General features: G+C 36.7%; 1 protein-coding gene and 1 long non-coding RNA gene across 2 annotated transcripts; one reads left to right on the plus strand and one right to left on the minus strand.

Moving 5' to 3' along the window:
• Positions 1–314: 314 nt before the first annotated feature.
• Positions 315–16326, plus strand: LOC122300857 (ATPase 10, plasma membrane-type-like). Its single transcript, XM_043111788.1, has 22 exons — positions 315–582; positions 1288–1370; positions 1464–1583; positions 1975–2073; positions 2172–2309; positions 3623–3757; positions 3959–4138; positions 4440–4646; positions 4921–5040; positions 10290–10409; positions 10521–10643; positions 10906–11010; positions 11179–11323; positions 12359–12520; positions 12986–13224; positions 13645–13677; positions 13781–13862; positions 14530–14690; positions 14828–15001; positions 15157–15339; positions 15447–15610; positions 15803–16326. Exons 2-22 carry the CDS (start codon positions 1305–1307, stop codon positions 15894–15896), a joined length of 2850 nt encoding a protein of 949 aa, XP_042967722.1. The 5' UTR covers positions 315–582; positions 1288–1304; the 3' UTR covers positions 15897–16326.
• Positions 16327–16939: 613 nt separating this feature from the next.
• LOC122295188 lies at positions 16940–18792 on the minus strand. The gene is made up of 2 exons (XR_006237883.1): positions 17947–18792; positions 16940–17632 (listed from the first exon to the last, which is right to left on the minus strand). It is a non-coding gene; the product is annotated as an uncharacterized LOC122295188 (long non-coding RNA).
• Positions 18793–22701: the final 3909 nt, after the last annotated feature.

The raw sequence follows: 22701 nt of genomic DNA on the forward strand, positions 1-22701 counted from the left end.
CTATGTTGGGCAACCGACATTATTTATTCAATTCAGAGCAGGTGGGGTTGAAATGTGCCAATTTGACTATTTTGCTCTGTCTATATAATAATTTCTTTAATATCTCCACGTCTGCCACATGTACGTGTAGCACTTGTCCACGACAGCGGCAGCGGTGGCCGACCCTGGAGGGAACGTTAGGTTTGTTTCGAATGGAAAGCTTTGAAAGGTGGTTAAGCTAACGGTCTCTTCGATCATTTTACTCTTCACTGCGTGTGAAACCAATCCCAGAAGTAATTAAAGACATGGAAAAATGGTGCGACCCGGATTGGGGACATGCATCATCCGCTCGTCCTGGACTGTTAACAAACGGTCAGCCACCAAATCAGTTAGATTTGGAACTAATAACGCTATATCTTCCTAAACACTTTCTCATCTGTTCACTCATATCTGCCACAGCTTCCTTGCTCCACTTCACCCTCACTCCACTTTTTTTCAACAGGGAGAGGAGGAGGAGGACCTGGCTCTTCACCCTGCACTTCCTGCAGCTTCTCTGCTGCTCTGATATTCTCAATTCCCCAATTTTCTTTCTTTGTTGCATCGGTGAGTAATTTAACATTTTTTTATATTTTCCTAGTTCTTTTGTTTGAGTTTTGTACTTGTTTCGCATGCTGAATTTGATCTGTTCTTGTGAGCTTTGCTTGATGACATTAGTTTTGAATTCTTTCTGGTTATGCGACATTAGCTCTTTGGTTTTTATTATCCTTAATGTAATGCAGGATCCTTCTAGTTTGTCTGCTGTAGCTGCTGTTGAATTTCAGAATCAACTTAGAAAAGGACTTTGAATTTGAATTTTGTATTGTTACAGATGGCATTATTCATAACCATCGGGATAAATCTTATTCTTATCTTCTCGGGATGTAGCAAATATATAATTACTTATACCATACTATATTAACTTGGTTGATGAGTTAAATGGATAATGGTGACAAAGTCAGTCGACATTAGGACATTGGTCTTGGAGGGCTTTCTAGGGTCTCACAATTTAAGAGTACAGGAATACATATTTTTTTATTAGAATAAGTTTAGTACAGTGATCTTTGGCACTAATCGCAATTGTCTGTCTGTCGGAATCACAGAATTAGTACACAAGCAGAAACTTGTTTTTTATCCTAGATCCTCCCTCATTGTGGAGATGGATAATTTTAATGAATTTTCTGTTTAGTTTCTCGTGGTCTTCATAATGAAAATTTTCTCAAATATTTAATAGAAATTGAAGTCATATCCATTATTTGACTGCAATTACAGATTCTAAAACTTGAATCATGGCTGAAGATTTGGCGGAACCATTGCTAGATCCTGAGAACTTCAATCGAGAAGGGATTGATTTGGTAAGTTTTGTGAAAACCACATTGCAAGCACCTCATTTTGAAATCCATCATCTATGGTAATGATAACATCTTCTGAACAATATGGTTATATAGGAGCGCATACCGTTAGAAGAAGTTTTTGAACAACTTAGAACATCAAGACGAGGACTATCATCAGAAGATGCTGAAGCCCGACTGAAGATTTTTGGCCCAAACATGCTGGAAGAGAAGCCAGTAAGTACCACAGTTTAGAAAAATATGTAGTTTGTAACATGATTAATGTTTGAAGCAAGTAGAAAGTCAATCAAAGCTGGAAATCATATCAAAAGAGATAACCAGCTTGTCTCTTGACTACAAATCTCTAAGCACAATTCAGCAATGAATTTATTTTTTATTGGACATTATAAAGTCAAATATGAATTCAATATTGAATTGAGCTTAGGAATTTGTTGGGTCCCCCCTACCCCCACTTTTGACTCGATACCGTCCAATACAAATTGCTGGTGACTTATTTACAAAAATCCAGAATGTTTTTTTCTGGCACTAATATTATGGTTTAGGATGTTCATCATGTTAAAGTAATTCCCAAATTTAAAATTCTACTGTTTTTTTTTTTTTAATGCAGGAGAACAAAATTTTGAAATTTCTGAGTTTTATGTGGAATCCCTTGTCATGGGTTATGGAAGCTGCAGCAATAATGGCAATTGTTCTTGCCAATGGTGGAGTAAGTAGGATATATCTTAGCATGCAATTTCACTTTAGTGCTATTTGTTCGTTCTGCTATATAACCTTCTTCTCTGGTTCTTTCTAAATGACATTCAGGGGCAGGGTCCTGACTGGCAGGACTTTGTAGGGATCATTTGCCTACTGATAATCAATTCAACAATCAGTTTTATTGAGGAAAATAATGCAGGGAATGCTGCAGCAGCACTTATGGCTCGTTTAGCTCCTAAAACAAAGGTGTGCCACTCTGATTGATGCCTTCAGCTAGGTGGATAGCTAAAAATGCTTTCAACATGGTCAAAATTTGGGTTTCTCTCGTTGGTTTCCCTATTATTATACTTGGGGAATACCAGGCACCTTACCAATATCTTCTCCTCAGAAACTCTATTGAACTGAAGCATCTTAGGAAACATATGAAGTCTTTCATTTTGCATTTTATGGTGTATATATGATGGTATTTTGGCACTCCTTGTCCAGTGCTACTTCCTGTTTGTGCTCCTGTTTCTAAATTTTCTACTGAACAAAACATGCACATGCACTCCCAAACGTGTGTGCATGTGCACATAAGGCCTAACTTTGCTTTGGGAAAAAAAAATGGAGAACGTCAGGCAATTAAAATCAGAGTTTGATGCAGCATGGTGCACGTGAAGTTGAATCTATGAACACAAGATATCACAACTCTTCTATAAGTTTAGAAATCAAGCCTGGAAATCAAGAGTAGGAAACATAAGAATTTATGAAAAAAAACTCAAAAGAATCTTTCTTATTGATCAACTGATGAACAATGATAACTGCAAGGGCCAAGCCGGCCTTATGATGGTTAAATAGAATCCTGAATAGTAACCTAGCACAAAATCCTAAGAAAACCCAGCTTTGAAAATTAATCACAATTTAGCTCAAGCGACCCTAGTGTGGTCGAGCAAATTTTTTCTAGGTTCTTATCGCAAGCTTGCTTGAGTAAGTTGTCACATGAGTTTCAAGCGTACTCTGTTCCCAAATAGTGAAAGTTAGATGCAAAAGGTCGAGCGGAAGTTACAAGCAATTCTCAAAGGCACTTGTTTAAGCAGGGATTGAGCGGGTCGAGCGAGAATAAAAAAATTGACCTTCCTACTCTCAAACGTCTCCACGAAACCATGGGGCAATCTGGTCTACATCAGATTTCATTCTTTTACCTTGCTTAATATTTTGAAAGAAGGAAAATTCTAATGATAGACACTTTCAAGAAGTCTTTATGTTTCTAGTAATCAATACAGTAAAGAAGTGTGATTCAGTGGGAAATGAAGCTGTCAAAGAGGTCCTCGAGGCTTTCTCAGCTTCCTCGATCTTTTTAAGGATCTCATATCTGTTAAATTAGTGGTTATTTTTGTGAGCTTCTGGATCACTTTATTCCCTGTGGAGATTACCTTGCAAATTTAAATGATGTGTCTACTCTCCCTTATTTCCATTGAAGAATGCTCATTCTCTGGGTTCATTTTTGCCTTTACTTTATCTTTTAAAATAAAACCCTTGTATGTCCAACAAAAATATCAACACACCGTCTATTCACTCAGGTTCTCAGAGATGGGCAGTGGCAAGAGCAAGATGCAGCTATCTTGGTACCAGGAGATATAGTTAGCATAAAGCTTGGAGATATCATTCCTGCTGATGCTCGCCTGCTTGAAGGAGACCCACTAAAGATTGACCAGGCAAGTGCTTCTTAAAAGTTAACGAAGAAACCATATTATAATACTGCACTCGCAACAAGCATCCATAACTTCCTTTTGGGTGGTTATTTCTATGTCTTCAATGTGTTGAATATAGTCCATAAAAATGGATCTAATATATTGTAATAATAATAATATAAACTTATATGACTAATGACATAGTAGTTCTAAATTTCTGTGCAGTCAGCCCTTACTGGAGAATCTCTACCTGTCACTAAGAGGACTGGTGATGAAGTATTTTCTGGTTCAACGTGTAAGCAAGGAGAGATTGAAGCTGTAGTGATAGCAACTGGAGTAAACTCCTTTTTCGGAAAAGCAGCACATTTAGTTGACAGCACTGAAGTTGTCGGCCATTTCCAGCAGGTTATTTTGAAATTCTATAATAGATGTCAGCATTTATATACATGGTTGTTGCTGGTTGGAATAGGAATGGACAGGAACAAAGTATATTTATGGAATGTGACATCAGTAACTGCCAAATTGCTGGAGATATTGCCCCAAACCACCTTACTGGTTGTAATTCAAATCTGCTTGAGAGAAAATTAGTTAAGCTGCTTCACCAATGAGGCTGTCACATTCTAAAAGTTCTATTGAAACTTTTATAGCTTTATGAAAGTTTTGAATCCTACTTTTAATATGAAATCAATAACTTGTATATCTGCAGGTCCTTACCGCCATTGGGAATTTCTGCATTTGCTCTATAGCTGTGGGAATGATTCTTGAAATCATTGTGATGTTCCCTGTACAGCATCGTTCATACAGGGATGGAATCAACAATCTTCTCGTTCTATTAATTGGAGGAATACCCATAGCTATGCCAACAGTATTATCTGTGACACTTGCTATCGGTTCTCATCGACTATCTCAACAGGTGCAAGTCATCATTGCCCTAAGTCAATCATATGATAGACCTACTATGAAATTTATACTACCAAAGTTTCTGTTGCAAATAATATGAAGTGGAAATCAAAGCATATCTGTGCCAAAATTGTCCCATGGATTTAAGTTGTCCACATAATATTCACACTTGAAATATTTACTCATATTTACCAAATGAAAGATATTTTGATTTTGTCCCTCTCTGTTAACAAACACAGCATCAAACTCAAAAGATCAATACTGAGATTGTTTTTTCATTTTCGAAGGGTGCCATAACAAAAAGGATGACAGCAATTGAAGAAATGGCAGGAATGGATGTCCTTTGCAGTGATAAAACTGGAACTCTGACGCTGAATCGCCTCACTGTTGATAGGAACCTTATCGAGGTACACAATCTGACTAATGAGATTGTTGCTACAAGTAGTTTTTCTGCATTTAGTACATTGTGATGACAGAGTTTTGAGTTATTGGTGTCAAATGGATTCGATCCCTCTTTCTGAGGATTTATTCTCCTTATATAGAACATTTTTACACTGTCTAATTTGAGCGGGAAGAGCCCCTACAATTACGCCTGATGTTTAGACCACAGCGCCGTATGTAGAGACCACAGTGCCGTATGTAGCCTCCCTCTATTTAGCAGCTTTGACTAGCCTACCTATATATATAATCTAAACTACTACAACTGTGTAGTATTACAATAAATAAAAGATGGACTGTATAGTATTGACAGCCCCCCTCCAATTGATGCTCGTAGATCAACAAGCATCCATTTGCTACTTAGGAAGCAATGTCGATGACGAGTGAGAGCCTTGGTGAAGATATCAGCAATTTGTAGTTCAGTAGAAATATGTGGAAGGATGATAACACGAGCTTCAAATGCTTCACGGATAGAGTGACAATCGACTTCAATATGCTTCGTGCGCTCATGATAGACAGGATTGACTGTGATCTGAATAGCACTCGTATTATCGGCATGTAGAGGTGTGGGATCAGTCTCTGAAAAATCTAGTTCAGCAAGCATACCTCGAAGCCAAATAATTTCAGAACAAGCTAAAGACATCGCCCGGTATTCAGATTCCGTAGATGACTTAGAAACTCTGTCTTGCTTCTTACTCTTCCAAGAGATCAATGCATTACCTAAGAACACACACCAACCAGTGATGGAGCGACGTGTATCCGCACAACCAGCCCAATCAGCATCGCTATAAGCAGCAAGACGAGTAGAGTTGCTAGCCGGGAAGAATAAACCACGGGCAGAAGTGCCCTGAACATAGCGTATGATCCTACGAACAGCAGCCAAATGAAGATGACGAGGAGTCTGAAGAAATTGACTAACTTGCTGTACAGCAAAAGAAATGTCTGGTCTAGTAATGGTGAGATAAACAAGGCTACCCACCAACTTTCGATATAAACTGGGATCAACAAGTAAGTCACCCTCCTCTTTGCGAAGCTTGACATTTAATTCTATAGGTGTATCAACAGAAGTAGCCTCTTGTAGGCCAGCTGTAGCCACCAAGTCACTAGCATACTTATGTTGATTGAGTGAAATACCAGAGGGACTACGATGTACTTCAAGACCAAGAAAATATGTGAGAGATCCAAGATCTTTCATATGAAAAGACTCTAAGAGATGAGTCTTGAGCTGACCAAGTAAAACAGAATCGGAACCAATGATCACAATATCATCAACATAAACTAAAAGAACGACAATACCCATGTCTGATTTTCGAAGAAATAATGAAGTATCATACTTGCTCTGCTTGAATGAAAATTGTAATAAGGTTGTGCGGAATTTATCAAACCAGGCCCTCGGAGCTTGTTTGAGACCATAAAGGAAGCGACGAAGCTTACACACATGTGAAGTCGGAGACGTGAACAATCCTGGGGGTGGCTTCATGTAAATACACTCTTTAAGATCCCCGTGAAGGAAAGCATTCTTAACATCCATCTGATGTAGTGGCCAATCACTAGAAGCAGCAAGAGCTAGAATCGTATGAACAGTAGTCATCTTAGCTACAGGAGCAAAGGTCTCTTCATAATTGACACCATATTCTTGATTATTCCCAAGTGCAACAAGTCGAGCTTTGTAACGATCCAAACTTCCATCAGATTGGACTTTGACTGAATAAACCCACTTGCAACCTAGAGGAACAATGGTGAGAGGACATGGCTCAATGTCCCAGGTGTGATGGGCCTCTAAAGCGGCAATTTCTTCCTGCATAGCTTTTCGCCAACAATCATGCTTGACAGCATGTGAGTAGCATGTGGGAATATCAAAATTGGATAATGCAGCAGTAAGAGCAGAAGCAAACCACCCATACCTATCCGGAGGTACTGACACTCGAGAAGAGCGACGTAACAAGTGCTCTGAAGGTGCTGCAACTGACTGGTCCTGGAGCATGATAGGATCAGATATCGGTTGAGCCATCGGAAGAGACTGTGGGCGGGAGCGTCTCGTATACACAATACCTGGTTTAAAACTAGAGTTGACTGGATGAAGATCTGAGAACTGCTGTTCAAAAGGAGGAAGGACCACAGTAGAAGAAGAGGGTATAGAAGACACAGGAAATAAATGTTGATTTTCAAAGAAAATAACATTCCTAGAAATGCGTGTACGATGTAAAGTAGGATCATAGCAAACAAATCCTTTTTGACACACATTATATCCCAAGAACGCACATCTAACTGATTGAGCAGATAATTTATGTCGCTCATGAGGAGGTAAATGGACAAAACATACACAATCAAAGATACGAAGATTATCATAACTAGGTTGTTTAGCAAACAAGCGGAAATAGGGAGACTCCATGTGTAAGACTTGGGAAGGTAAACGATTAATTAAGTGAGTAGCAGTTTTCAGAGCCTCGACCCAGAACATGGATGGAACAGAGGATTCTAATAAGAGAGTACGTACCACATCAAGAAGATGACGATTTTTGCGTTCGGCTACTCCATTCTGTTGAGGAGTAGCAGGACATGAACGTTGATGAATAATACCTTTAGAAGCCAAGAATGCCTGAAACTCAGTAGACAAATATACACTACCAGAATCTGTGCATAATGTCTTAATAGTCGTAGAGAATTGATTGTCAATATACGCAAAAAACTCAGTGAAAGTACGAAAAACTTCAGATTTAGAGCGAATAAAATAAACCCAAGTGAATCTGCTATAATCATCAATGAAAGTCACATAATATTTAAATTTTTCATGTGAACTAACCGGGGAAGGTCCCCAAACATCACTATGGATAAGATCAAAGCAGTGAGAAGCTCTACTAGCATGCAAAGGAAATGGAAGAATTTTACTTTTACCAAGTTTACAAGAATTACATTGAAGAGATAAAGAAGAACGTTTTTCATTATCAAGAAAACTTGAGTGCAATACATGAGATAAAATCTGAGTATTGGGATGACCTAAACGACGATGCCACATCATTCTTAGATCAGGAATATTATGACAAGTAAAAGACTTAATAGACGAAACTGAGGAAAGTATTGGAACGGGTAAACATAGTGGAAACAAACGCCCCACTTTAGGTCCCTTCGCGATCGGCTCCCCCGTTACCTGGTCCTGCACAACACAACCATCACCAGAAAAATGAACAGCACAATTGTTATCAACTAATTGACCAACAGAAATAAGATTTGTGGAAAGTTGAGGAGCAAGAAACACATCAGTAAATTGAGAAGAGGCATCTCCGACAGCAGCTATTGGCAAAGAACTACCATTGGCAGTCTGAATGGCAGATTGACCAGCATAGGGCCGAACATGACACAGAGCGGTAGGAGTATTTGTCATGTGATTAGAAGCACCTGAGTCTACATACCAAAGTTTAGTTGAATTGTTACCTCGAAACCCCATTGCAGATAATGCCGAAATTAGCATCTGTTGCACCATTTCTGGTGTGCAATAATTTGTTGCAGGAGGTGCAATATTAGAGGAAGCACCGGAGGAAGAGCCATGTGCTATAGAAGTCTGAAATGCTTGAACCTGACGATTTTGGGGGCGTATACGACATTCTTTGATAATGTGACCCTTCTTCTTGCAGTAAGAACAATATTTCTTAGGACAATTAGCAGCAATATGCCCATATTCCTTACAGCAGAAACACTGTAAGGTGCTAGAATGTACAGGCGGTCCTCGTCGTTGAGCAGCATAAGCCATCGGAGGGAACCCTGAACTACCATGAGATTGTTCCAAAGAGGCTTGAGTACTAAGTCTTTGTTCTTCACGAAGTAACTCACCAAAACAAACATCAAGAGAAGGAACAGGAGAGCAATTCAGTAGAGAAGAGCGAACAGATTCATACTCGGGGCTGAGTTTCATAAGAAACTGATCACGACGACGAGTCTCGTGAATACTTTGAATAGTGGAAAGAGAGGCAACATGAACATCTGCAATAACTAAATCAGAATATTCGGTCCAAAGAGTCAGGAACGCCGAATAATAATCTTGGATGGAACGATTGTCATGTGAAAACATGGTAATCGTATGCTCTAATTGAAAACAACGAGCAGCATTATCTTGATGATATACTTTCTTTAAGTAAGTCCACATGAATTGAGCAGTGCGATGAGGTCGTAAGTTGGTGACAACATGTGACTCAACTGAGCCAAGAAGCCAAGACATAATTCGAGCATCAAGCATAGCCCAATCCTTGGATTTATCAGGATTGGGTGCACAATCAGTGCCATCAATATGACCCCAAAGATCTTTTCACCATGGAAATCCACCTTTATTGTCCCAAAAATTTATCAAAGAAGACAGAAGTATAAATGTAATTTTTGGGACAGTTAAGCAACATGAGTAGTTTTCCTTCAGGAAAGCAAGTTCAGTTTTTTCAAATTGATAGGCACTATGATATTCAACTTGAAACTTCCTCCATTTGTTGCTTACCATTTTTTATTTTTTTATTATTTATTTATTTATTTTTTTGCTTACCATACAATGCTTTTAGATGTATTTATTGAGTCTGGTAAGAAGATTGGTGCTGATCTTGTTGAAAGAAATTTTATATTAAACTATATGTCATTGCGTTCAGTTGAAAATTTTATTCAGGATAGACAGAAGAGGGACAAATTTATTCATATTTTTCATTTTTATTATACCCTGAATCATTGTACAATATCAGTCACTTTGAGTTATACTTTTTTATGGAAAATGCCTGCTCATTGAAATAATGAAGAGGCTTGCTAAGTTGTTTTGGTCAGCTACATTCTTTTAAGTAATGCATGTTTTACATTTTTATTCTTGTGTCCTCACAGGGCTTGGCAAATTTTTGTAGTATCTAGGCATGACGGTTATTTTGCCAAGTAAAATTGTGAAAAGAAAAACTATCCGTGGCACCGAGTAAGAAAAGAAAAGACAGCATTCTGTGTTTCATGGCTTGTTATTATGATGGGCTGCATTTCATCTATCAGATTGAAAGATCTCTACTGTTGGATATGTCAACCTCAAATATTAAACATCACAAGTAAAGACAGTTAACTACCTTGTGATTAAAGGCTCCTGATATCTCTTTTCTGGAAATTAGAAGCTTCTGAATTTCTGTGCAGGGAACTCTAGGAAGAACCAGGAATTCAATTGCCTCATTTTTCCTAATAAGCCTAACAGCCTAATACATACCTTGTGCAGGTTTTTAACAAAGATATGGACAAAGACATGGTTGTCTTGCTTGCAGCGAGAGCATCAAGACTGGAAAATCAAGACGCTATTGATGAGGCCATCATTAACATGCTTTCTGATCCAAAAGAGGTAGCGCTGTAAATATGATATCTAAATTCTACTGAAGTTTCTTACTTATATCCCTTTGTTTGGGTGTACATGTTTATATGCATAAAACTGAAAGTCTTTCTCAACTTTTAGGCACGCTCAGATATCGAGGAAGTGCATTTCCTTCCATTCAATCCAGTGGAGAAACGTACTGCAATTACGTACATTGATTCTGATGGTAACTGGCATCGTGCCAGCAAAGGTGCTCCCGAACAGGTATCCATATTTTCATAACATGCACTCAAATATTTCACGTTTCCTGCTCTTCTCCTTCTCGCATGACCTTTTAGTGCAAAGTTTGCTTCTGAAGTTTCAACCATTGTATTGATGACAAGTACTATAAAAGAACGGTTTCTCAGTTTATTACTAATAAACCACAAGTCGTAAGAATTTGGTAATGGTGTACGGAATATAATTTATCTTACAGGAACTGTATGAGAACATGAATTGTTGTCTATAATGTTTGTCTAAATGTCAGATTCTAAATCTTTGCCAAGAGAAACAAGAGATTGCTGGAAAAGTGCATGCTATCATTGACAAATTTGCTGAAAGGGGCTTACGATCTCTAGGAGTTGCTTATCAGGTATAGGACATTGCTATCTGTTTTTATTTTTTATCCCCGAAGTTATGTTGTAATAATTAGTGAATTTCGTAGGTTAGTTTGCACTTAAAAGATAAAATCTTGAAATTGGAGAGCATTTCATCATTTGAGCAATTATTTAAAAGCCAAATCATCTGATCATCCTTCCAGGCAGTTCCGGAAAGAACTAAGGAGGCTCCTGGAGATCCCTGGACATTTTGTGGGTTGTTACCCTTGTTTGATCCTCCAAGACATGATAGTGCTGAGACCATCCGCAGAGCACTTAACCTTGGAGTCAATGTTAAGATGATTACAGGTACGTGTAAATTGCTAATGATATGATAAAGACTTCATATACTTCCAAGAATCCATTTCTGTCTTTATTTATAGTACTCATTTAAGTGTTAATACGATTTTTTTCTCTCTCATATGATTGTTTCCACTCAGTGAAGCTCGCACCATGTGAGCAGATAGAGGACACTCTTTTTTTAACCCTTCCCTAATTTTTCTGCATGAGAAAAGTAGATATTTATTTCATTAGACATGTCTTGGCTGCTGAAATCGTGTCAAAACTTTGAAAGAAGAAACCGGTGTTTGGACTGCTAACAAGAAAATCACCTCAGAGGTGGAGAACTCAGTGAAGCATCATAAATACACAGATTAATTGCAGTTCTTTATGCATCCAACAATCAACATTCTACTGTATCAATAAGTATCAGGAGCTATAATCTGAAAATGAACTGAAACATGGAAATCAAGAACGAGTTGAAACAAATGATAATCTGCCCAGAACTCAAAGATTCACTAATGATGGTCAACTCCCCAGTGCTTGCCAATTTTCCCTCAGTATGCTACTGATTTGGAGAATTTAAAGAAATTTTTTTATCAGTTGACAATGAATTGATAGAAATAAGAATGCTGCCCGGAGCTCTTAGGCTCACTAAAGTACTAAAAAACCTGTGATTCAACCACTACTTTTCCTCTCGACACGTAAATGATTTGGAAAACATAAATAAAATTATGCCATTCAAGAAATGCAATCTGAAGCATTTACCAGGTCTCAGCCAGGCTCTATCGGTTCTAAGCATCAATGGGTACACATGTAAATCCTTAAGAAAACATCAACTCCTATTATTTCTTCTTCGCAGTATTATAGCTAGGACTTGTGCATCACTTTGTGATTAACCCATTTTATCTTTCACATTTTCCTCTTAAAATATAATTGAGAACTCTGTTGCTGTAAGTAGCTATACATTTGTGTAAACATTTTTGTTTTCTAGTTAATATCAGAAAGCTTTGGGCAGGAATGTCAAATGGATACACTAATATGTAAATATATGTCCTCATGAAGGTGATCAGTTGGCAATTGCAAAGGAGACGGGCAGACGACTTGGTATGGGAACAAACATGTACCCCTCTTCTTCATTGCTGGGCCGTGAAAAAGATGAAAATGAACCTCTTCTAGTGGATGAGCTTATTGAAAAGGCAGATGGCTTTGCTGGTGTCTTCCCTGGTATTTAAATCTAATACTTATCTCCTGAAAACTTCATTCTTATTCTTCTTCTTCTTGTTGGGTGTATTTTCTTTTATCGGTTCATGAAAGTGTATTTTCTTTATTTCTCTCTTATATTTTTTAGTAACTTCTACCTCCATGTCAGTTGATTTTCTTGAGGCCTCTCAGAAACCATAAAGCATAAACTTTCTAGTTAATTATGTGTATTAGGCTTATATATCATTCGTATCAACAAATTTACAAAATTCTAGGAACTAAGAATGGCAAGATTTCCAACTGACTTATCATAAAAATGACCTCAGAGAAGTAACTGTCCTTGCATACTTGATAGCTAAAAAAAATAGATAATTGATTTCATGAATATCTCTTTAGTTGCCCGAAAAAACAATGTTATGCATACATTTCATAGAATAGTCATGTCTCGTGGTGATTTTATATGATTTTATATTTCCCGTCACTTTTCAGAACATAAGTACGAAATTGTGAAAATTTTACAAGAAAAAAAGCATGTGGTTGGAATGACTGGAGACGGTGTGAATGATGCACCTGCCCTAAAGAAAGCAGATATTGGAATAGCAGTGGCAGATGCTACAGATGCTGCAAGAAGTGCTTCCGATATAGTCTTAACTGAACCTGGCTTAAGTGTGATTGTCAGTGCTGTTTTAACTAGTAGAGCGATATTCCAAAGAATGAAGAATTATACAGTTGAGTATCGATCTTTTCTTCTGTTTATAATGATGTTCTCATTATAATTTATATCTGCAGCACCAAGGTCTATAATAGGTGCTTGTAGGGTAGAATTGAAAACCTGGAAAATTCGATTTCTTCTTTTAGAAGTTCACTGTGTTTGTCCCCATTTTGATTTTAAGATCCTACCTTGCCTTTAACTTGCTTTGGACTATTAGAATGGCTTGACCACCCATACAAGTATAACTTCTTATACTATCACTGTCTTTTCTTGGGGTTGGAGATATCCTAAGATCAACAAGCATTTATGATACATCTGAAAATTTAGTAGTACCGACCGTGATACTTATACATAATGTTTCCTTTTTGCTTCTTTTTGTCGGTCTTGCTTCCAAACTGTTTAATGTCAAAACTAATTAGCTTGCATAAATATGCAGATATATGCTGTCTCCATAACCATAAGGATTGTGGTAAGTTAGGATTCTGTTTTCTATTGCACCAGCCCCAATGCTAATGTTGGACCTGATTTTTTCTTTAATATCATATAATTATTCAAAATCAACTTTTTTGCAGCTAGGTTTTGTGCTTCTAGCCTTGATATGGGAATATGACTTCCCACCTTTCATGGTTCTGATAATAGCAATACTGAATGATGGTAATATTTCAAGTAGCCTATGTTTTTTTTTTAATTAATAATGAATTTTACCTTCAGGAACTTCCTCTGTTTGCTGGAACTCTTCGCATCCATTCTTTACTAACTCTGATTACAGAATGGACCAGATAGTTAGTGAAACAGAAAAATTAACTAGACGAGAAGGGAAATATAATATTGAATTTGTTTAGCAACTTTAGCTGTACATAAGAAATGTCTCGTCTGGTTTTAAAGCATTTTCTCACATTGTTGCCTAGTTATCTTTTTACCTTGTCTTGAGAATTTATTTTGGAACCATTATATAATTAAAATTATAATCTAATTTAATTTAATTTTCCGATAAAGTGGTATTAAACTTCATTATTAACTGTCAATGGCAGCACACAATCTTCTCCAATTTCTCTAGAAAAAACATATTGTTGAGTTTAGGAACAAAGTTCAAGTGTTTTTGCAAAATATTATAACCAAATTGAAAGACAATTGGATGAATATGCATACGGTTTGCTTTAAGTTTCTCATCACAATTCACAAACCAAAATTAAAAACCAATATTATTAACAAAAAGTATAGGAAAGAGTTTTTTATATCATTAATGCCTAGCCATTGGGAACACTGTAACTTCTTTTTTTTTTTTTTTTTGTTTCTCAAAAGGGTTGTGTACTTGAATTAGGGACCATCATGACAATTTCTCAAGATCGGGTAAAGCCTTCTCCCATGCCTGACAGTTGGAAGCTCAATGAAATATTTGCAACCGGAATTGTCATTGGCACATATCTTGCCTTGGTTACTGTTCTGTTTTACTGGGTTGTAGTGGACACCACTTTTTTTGAGGTATAAAACTCATCAAACTTGTTTTATGAACATTCTTCTGGAGAGTCTGAATGAAGGGAGTAGAGAAATAGATAACTGTTTTATTTGCTATGCCTATTCCTGATTCTTGCATGTATCAATTATCCATGCCACTGTAGACACACTTCAACGTAAGATCCTTATCTAGCAACAGTGAGGAAGTTTCATCAGCTGTATATTTGCAAGTTAGCATCATCAGCCAGGCTCTCATATTTGTTACACGCAGTCAGGGGTTGTCGTTTCTAGAGAGACCCGGAACTCTGTTGATGTGTGCATTTGTGGTGGCTCAACTGGTAAGGTTCTTGCAAAAAGGACATGTGTCTCTTCAAATATTTCCAACAAGAGCAAATTTGATGATCTCATGAATAGATATTTCTTATAAATCTACTAAACCAAACCAAGCAGAGTTTCATAGCATTAGCTGAGATTTGCAGTTCTACGTGTTTAGGTGGCAACTATAATTGCGGTCTATGCAAATATTAGCTTTGCTTCCATTAGTGGAATTGGATGGGGATGGGCTGGTGTTATATGGTTATATAGTTTGATCTTCTATGTACCGCTGGATATAATCAAGTTCATAGTGCGCTACGCATGGAGTGGAGAGGCTTGGAATCTCTTATTTGATAGAAAGGTTAGTGGCGTTTTCATTGCTCCATGGTAATCATCATCATCTCTCTATGAGAAATAACCTTTCTTGGAATGATTCTTTTGCTTTGTCGTTATTTTTGTTTTGAGCAGACAGCTTTTACTTCTAAGAAAGATTACGGAAAGGAAGACAGGGCAGCCAAGTGGATACTTTCTCAAAGAAGTCTGCAAGGATTGATGTCTTCAGAATTGGAGAAAAATGGGAAGCGATCTTCTTTGATTGCTGAACAGGCTAGGCGGCGTGCTGAAATAGCCAGGTACTACAAATTTTTAATCGTATTATCTCTTCACCGTGACCTCCCTCCAAAATTTATATTGAGTGGGGGAAATCCCATGGAAATTAGTTAGATTGCAGAGATCTTTCTACCTTCCTGCTGCATTAATTAACTGAATATTTTGGCATTGCATGTCAACTGAAGTGCCCTTGTTATAAACTTTGAATTTGGCAGGCTAGGGGAGATGCACACTCTGAGAGGACATGTAGAGTCTGTAGTAAGGCTTAAGAAGTTGGACTTGAATTTGATCCCGGCTCATACAATCTGATGTAAAATAGAAAAACTATATCATTCAGTTCTCTAGTGAAGGCAAACCTGGCAGCATTGCTCACGTGACTAATGTCGACTGTAATCAGCAAAGGAAAAAACCATTTATCATGTAAGGTTCTGGAAATGGCGTTGGTGATCCATGCAGGGTTCTCAATTCTTTGGCTCCAAAGGTCGGGATTGCATTACAAAAGGGGTCTTCAGCTATATAAATTACGCCATTTCTTAGTAGGATTGCAATTTTTTGACAGAGAAGAGGACTATCTTGAGCTTTGAGCTTTGGATATTCTTGCTTTTATTTGCGGAGCTTTGATGTAATAGATAGGGAGCTCCCATACAAATAAAGATAATCAGACTGTTGTTTTTGCCAGAATTCATGGATCTTCATATAAGTTTGGAGTTGAGAGAATTTCATTGTATTGCCAGAAGCATTCATATGTGCCATGCATGATACTGGAAATGGGTTGGTAATGCAAACAGAAACATTAGCTGGGTGATATAATTAGGCAGGCCTTTGAAGTTGGCTCGAAAAGTAGGTCGGTTTGGTGTTAGAATTGACTTATATATTCTAGAAATCTTTCTTGGCAAGAAGAAGATAACTTCGGCACTAAATGACTAATCGTTTTACATGAAAAGGTGTTAATTCAACTTAATCCTCATCATTAAGACTTCTGTTTTGACACGGCCTGATGGACAGTACTCTATAATCATTATTTTAGAGGTAGTAATAGACACCCTGTAATCAATATCTCAGTCGTTTACAGTGAGGGCTTCCGCACAAAATTAGAAAGAGCTAAGAGTCTCATTTCCATAAAACTTGAGACTGCATTCTTTGGGGAGAAACCATATAACACGAGAAAGTAACATTAATTGTTAAACATATAACACGAGAAAGCAACATTGTCCGGTCGTCTTGATTACTGCATTCTTATTGTACATTATGAGCAGCATTATTTAGAAAATAGATTTTCTTAGAAAGAGGACATGTTGATAATAAGCTCCTTTTCCGAGCCTTGTAAAGATTCTAGGAAAGCTCAAACCACATTTAGATCAATACCCGAAAAGGATTAGTAAAGTTATAATCGGAGTTGTTTGAAATTATTATCAAAGGCAAGAACTTCACACTTGATTCCCAACAAGCATTCAAATACTCTGGTATCAGTACATCTCTCACTCCAAAGTTAATTTCTGTTCACTCCTCATCCACGCTCTTCAAATGTGCATGCGTCAAAGAAGAAACCAATTCAGCACAGTTAAGAAGATAATACTCATCAACAACTACTAAAAAACTTAAAAGGATGGGTGCTATAACATGGCAATAATGCTTACTTCATTTATTTATTTATGTTCATCTATCTTTCTGTCATTGCTAATTACATTTCTGCCATCTATCTTTTCCATTTCATCCAAAAAATTACAGCCGATGGAGTGAAATATCTTTCTGCCATCGAAACTCTGCAGCTTCTACTATATTATTGAAACTGGGTAAATAACACAGATTCTGGCCGTCCCCCTCACCACTGGGGCCTTGTTACTGAACCTTCATTGAAGTATATCAAACTAGCCTACCACTTTACTCGGCTTTTTCTCATCTTCTACGCAACAATTTCGATCATAAAGAAGATTCAAAGTCACAAACATCTCACGGAGCTTAAATGGGTCATGGGATATACAGCCATCAGTTTAGGCGTAGCAGGGAAAGGAGGCCGAGTACTGTAAATGTGCAGACAATGTTATCTGAGAAGATCGCACAGAAAACGAAGAAACAATATAAGTCAACAGGTCGCATGAATAGGTTTAATTATAAAAAGATTGCGTCTTTGATGTGGGAATTAATGCGTCGAACTCATGGATTGGAAAAACAATTCGTATACGCCTGGGTTGAAACTTGAAAGCATGCATGTGATATGATCCGCAATGTACTCTCAGAACAAAGTAGTTGGCCTATAAAGTAATCGGCCTCGTATCACTCACAAACTTGCCCGAGCAGCCAAATTAAGTCAATGAACTAGACATTATCGTTATAATCGCTTATTCAAAGTCAAGCTCACCTTGGTCAATGATCAGTAAAGCTCAGGAAAAGTTCTATAGCACTTGGGCTATCGGCAAAATGCTCTTGGTACTCTCTAACATTCACTTATAATATGTTTGTCAACAGCTTTGGAAGCTATACCCATCTCTCTCTGTCTGATCGATCTCTCTGTCAAGGGACAGAGGAATGCCCTTCTCTGCAGCACTCACTGCCCTCATTGTTCTTATTGTCGATGGTCCATCAAACTTGCAGTATCAAGGATAGTCATCACTGTGCTCCAGATATAAGCTGTCATGTGAGAACAACAAAACACGTACGGATAATCAATTTTACAATAACTTCATAATCCGAGTAATAGACTCAGAACTTCAGAAGAATAATTTCTCCACCATCCCTCTTTATGTTCTTACAAGTGTCGGCAATCTTTGTTCTTGGGATCCGTACACCCCAATATCACGATCAAGAGGTGTGCTTTTCGTGAGCTGCGAAAGCCAATGAATTCTCCATCCTACCCGAACACTTCTACTTGCTTTGATTATAATGATGGAGTGTATTACTCCAACTCTTCTTCATCCCATTCAAAGAAGTATAGATTTGCCATAGATGGCCAGATGAATGCAGCAGATGTGGAGGACTCGTGCCGGATTGAGCAAATGGTATGGTCATGATCTTGGCCGGGAAATCACGAAGACTCAATTAGATCTCGTGTACGTACTTCCACAATGTAATGGCGTATGGTTTTGAGCTTTCATGTCTGAATTTTAATGGTGAGTAAAAGAGAATTCATATTTATAATTACAGATTTCTTTCTTTCTTTCTTTTGTGAATTATTGGATTTTTTTTTTTTTAATTTTTAAAAGACTGACTAATCATTCATGCACGTACTTTCTCAAACCAAGAGGATTTCTTATGTAACAGTCCGCTAAAAATTCAATTGTGAAATTTCTATTAACTTTAGGAATCTCATGAAAACCCCATAAGTTTTCACGAATCCATTAATCGTATAGGTTTTTGTCTAACTACATAGTTAGTGTTATTATTTACTATGGTATCAGAAGTATATTTTTGATTATTGGAGATAGTTAGAAGTGTCAAAATGTATTATGGTTTGTGCCATTAGACTCGGAGGGTTATTTAAAGTCTTATGGCGCAATAACATTTTTTCATATTTTTGGACAAAACGTCTGTTCAAAACTGTAGATATTATTGGATAAAAAGAAATATCTTGAGGTAATTTTCATGAATATTATTGGGTAAAAATATTTTGAGTTGATTTTTATAGATATTATTAGATAAAAATATCTTAAGTTGATTTTTTGTAGATACTATTGGATAGAATATTATGAGATAATCTTTTATAGATATTTTAGATAGTAGAAAACTACACTCAACTCTCAACTACAACCTCATCTCTTCCATATCTCATCCATAAGTATCTCTAGCCACCTCTCCCCACGAAATTATCTTCATTTACACTTTCCATTGAAAGAATATCAAACACTTTCTCTCGGACAGCTTTTAGGAAGTCTTTTGCACACCCATTTCGAAACTTTTTTCCTCGTGGTCGCACTTAAAGTTTTATGAGAAACGCGGAGATCGAGGTAAGTTAGCTTTTAACTTACTAGCAGTCTATTGTGTATGTGTGCTAAGTAAAGGAACTACAGTGTATGTATGTGTGTTATCATATATGTCATGCCATGTCAAGTTATCACGTAATTGTCTATTATACAAAATTTATTCTGTCGTAAATTTTTATCTGTTACATAATATATTCTGTCATGTATTACTGTACCTTACAAGTACGTCATGCTAAGTATGCCATCTATTACATGTATGTCAAGTCATGTAATATTCACTGTTGCAAGTATGTCATGTTAAATATGTTGTCTATTATATGTTATGTAATGTTACGAAATATTTCTATCTCAAGTTGGTCATGTATTTCAAGTTATATTCAAGTCACGTTATGTTACGTCAGGGCTTCAGTCATTTCGTATTCTAGTCACGTTTCATCTTGATTACTTATGTATAGGGTCACAGCAATTGTGACGCATACACTACGTGAGACACAACAATTGTGACACGTAGAATACATGGGGCCACAACAACTGTGGAGTATGTATTTAAGCAGTTAAAGAATAAGTTTCTGTAGAATACATGGGGCCACAACAACTGTGGAGTATGTATTTTTCATGTTAAGTCAAGTTTGTGTAGAATACATGGGGCCACAACAACTGTGGAGTATGTATTTACACGTAGAATATATGGGGCCACAACAACTGTGGAGTATGTATTTTTCATGTTAAGTCAAGTTTGTGTAGAATACATGGGGTCACAACAACTGTGGAGTATGTATTTACACGTAAAATATATGGGGCCACAACAACTGTGGAGTATGTATTTTTCATGTTAAGTCAAGTTTCAGATCAAGTTCATGTCAAGTCAAGTTCAGTTCATGTTTCAATTTAAGTTATGTCAATTATGCTATGTTATACGCCAAGTTATGCTTTAATTACTTATGAATTTGATTATGCATTTATGTTTTTACTGTCATGCATGCATCATTAGCTTGTGTGGAAGTTTTTTTATTAACTTATTGAGATTTGTAATCAAATCTCACTTTGGTAGTCCCAACTACCATTCCCCCCAAATGGTAGATCTTGTTACAGGACCTGAAAGAGAATCAGGAGCTGATCAACTAGACACAGTTGATTAAGCGACGGTGCGACGTCAATGTTAATATAGTAGTTAACGTAAATTGCTACTTGTACAATGGAGTTGCATGTTTAGTACTTTTTGGATCATAACTATTTTAGACTAGTGTTGTGATCTATTCAACGGATCTTTATGTATGAAGTATATTTTAAGCATTTGGGATATTTTCAATTTGGTGCATAGTATTTCTAAAGAAAAAAATTATCTGCTGCGAATATTGCATAATGTTAGATGCATGTTAGGAACATTGCATCTTATATGTCATGAACGGGGGCAGGTAATCTTGTGTTGTATGTCTCGACGCTTTAAATGTCCGTCTAATCCCAAACGAAATTTAGGGGCGTCACACCTTAACATTTCACATGGGGTATTAACTATTCAATGGTGAGGTCTCTATCTCAAAAACGAGTTCAAAGGTGTCATTAATGATATATAGATAACTGGATCATGGGCTGTGCCCGATGATGATGACATATATAAGTCCTACTACTGGAATAATTCCATCTGCATGCTTGATCACTTTTGTTGATCGATCTGATCAAACTTATAGATATATATACATATAGACCTTTTTTAATTATTTTATAGATATCATAAACAATGGAAAGAGAGGGTAAAGATAGTAAATTATCTTGAATATAAAAACAATAAATTCCTTTACATGATGCCAGTGCACTTCCATGATATCTTTTAATTTTTGAAAAAGAAAAGTTGGCATATTTCTATAATGCAACCAATCACATTAACTGAGTGTACAAAAAATACGTAAAAGTGGCTATAAATATAATTTTTGTATTTCTATATTTGTAGACTAGCTTGTAGTACTATCTTTACTTTCAGATTATTTGAATCTCTTTCTTCAATTATATATCAGTTAATTAATATTAATATTTTTTTTTACAGCTATTTTAACTTCTTCATGGTTACTAGTGGTTGGTAAGAACTACCTTATCTCCACTTTTTAACGCATGCTTCAACTAAAAAATGGTCCACACTGGTGTGATATAATTTTCGTTTTCTTGTCTTTATTTTGGTCATGATGTTCGATCTTGCACATGCAGTGAAAGTTATATTAGGAGCTCCATATTGTGTGGTTGTGTTTTTTTATATATAAATGCCATAGGAGGCATTTATCAATGTATGATGTTGCTGAGGAGTTTTTGCCAAGTTATAATAACCTCATGCCAATAAAGTATTCTTATTCAAAGATTAAAAATATACAAAATTTTTCAAGAAAAAATTAGGAGAATGAGGCTATGGTACTGTATTTAACAGAATGCTTCGAAGCGGTCGTCTTGTAGCTATGAAGATGTTAGACGCGCAACTAGTATAGAGCAAATGGACAAGAATTTATCAATGAAATTGCAACCATAGGAATGATTCACCATGTTAATGTAGTGCAACTCATTAGCTTTGCTCTTATATATGAGTTCATGCCCAATGAATTTCTAAACAGATATATTTTTTTGTCGGAGAAAACTATCCTCATATTTGATATTTCTTTAGGAGAGGCCCATGGGATTGAATATTTACGTGAAGGATGTGATATGCCGATTTTACATTTTGATATCAAGCCTCATGATAACATTATTTTGGATGATAACTTTGTTTCTAAGGTTTCCGACTTTGGATTGGAAAAATTAAATCCAACTGAAGACAATATTGTTTCTTTGACCAATATAAAAGGGACATTAGGATACATCGCTCTTGAATAAGGCATTTAATTCCTACAATTAGTTGATGTTTATGACTTTGGAACGTTATTAATGGAAATGGGGATAGAAGAAAAAACCTCAATGAACTTGCAGATCGAACATTCAAGTCAAGTTTACTTTTCTACCGCCGGGTACTCTACGACCAATTCCATGATGGAAAATATAGAAATAGAAGATGTCAAAGAAGAAGAAAATAAAGAATAAAAAAAAAATGATCATACAAGCCTTTGATTGCGGCCTAGTCAAAGGCCGGCTATATATGGATTGTATGGACTATATGAACATGATGATCATGCATACGTTAAACCTAGCTAGCTAGGTCGACCGATCGATCAGCACGTATA

This window comes from Carya illinoinensis, chromosome 2 (genome assembly GCF_018687715.1).
Source record: "Carya illinoinensis cultivar Pawnee chromosome 2, C.illinoinensisPawnee_v1, whole genome shotgun sequence".
Lineage (NCBI taxonomy): Eukaryota > Viridiplantae > Streptophyta > Magnoliopsida > Fagales > Juglandaceae > Carya > Carya illinoinensis.

Bases quoted from the DNA above. Each gene is read 5' to 3' on its own strand.
- LOC122300857 (XM_043111788.1), top strand. From the start codon at position 1,305: ATGGCTGAAGATTTGGCGGAACCATTGCTAGATCCTGAGAACTTCAAT. The intron at 2,074-2,171 runs GTAAGTAGGATA...AATGACATTCAG, and splicing joins TTGTTCTTGCCAATGGTGGA to GGGCAGGGTCCTGACTGGCA. The intron at 5,041-10,289 runs GTACACAATCTG...TACCTTGTGCAG, and splicing joins TTGATAGGAACCTTATCGAG to GTTTTTAACAAAGATATGGA.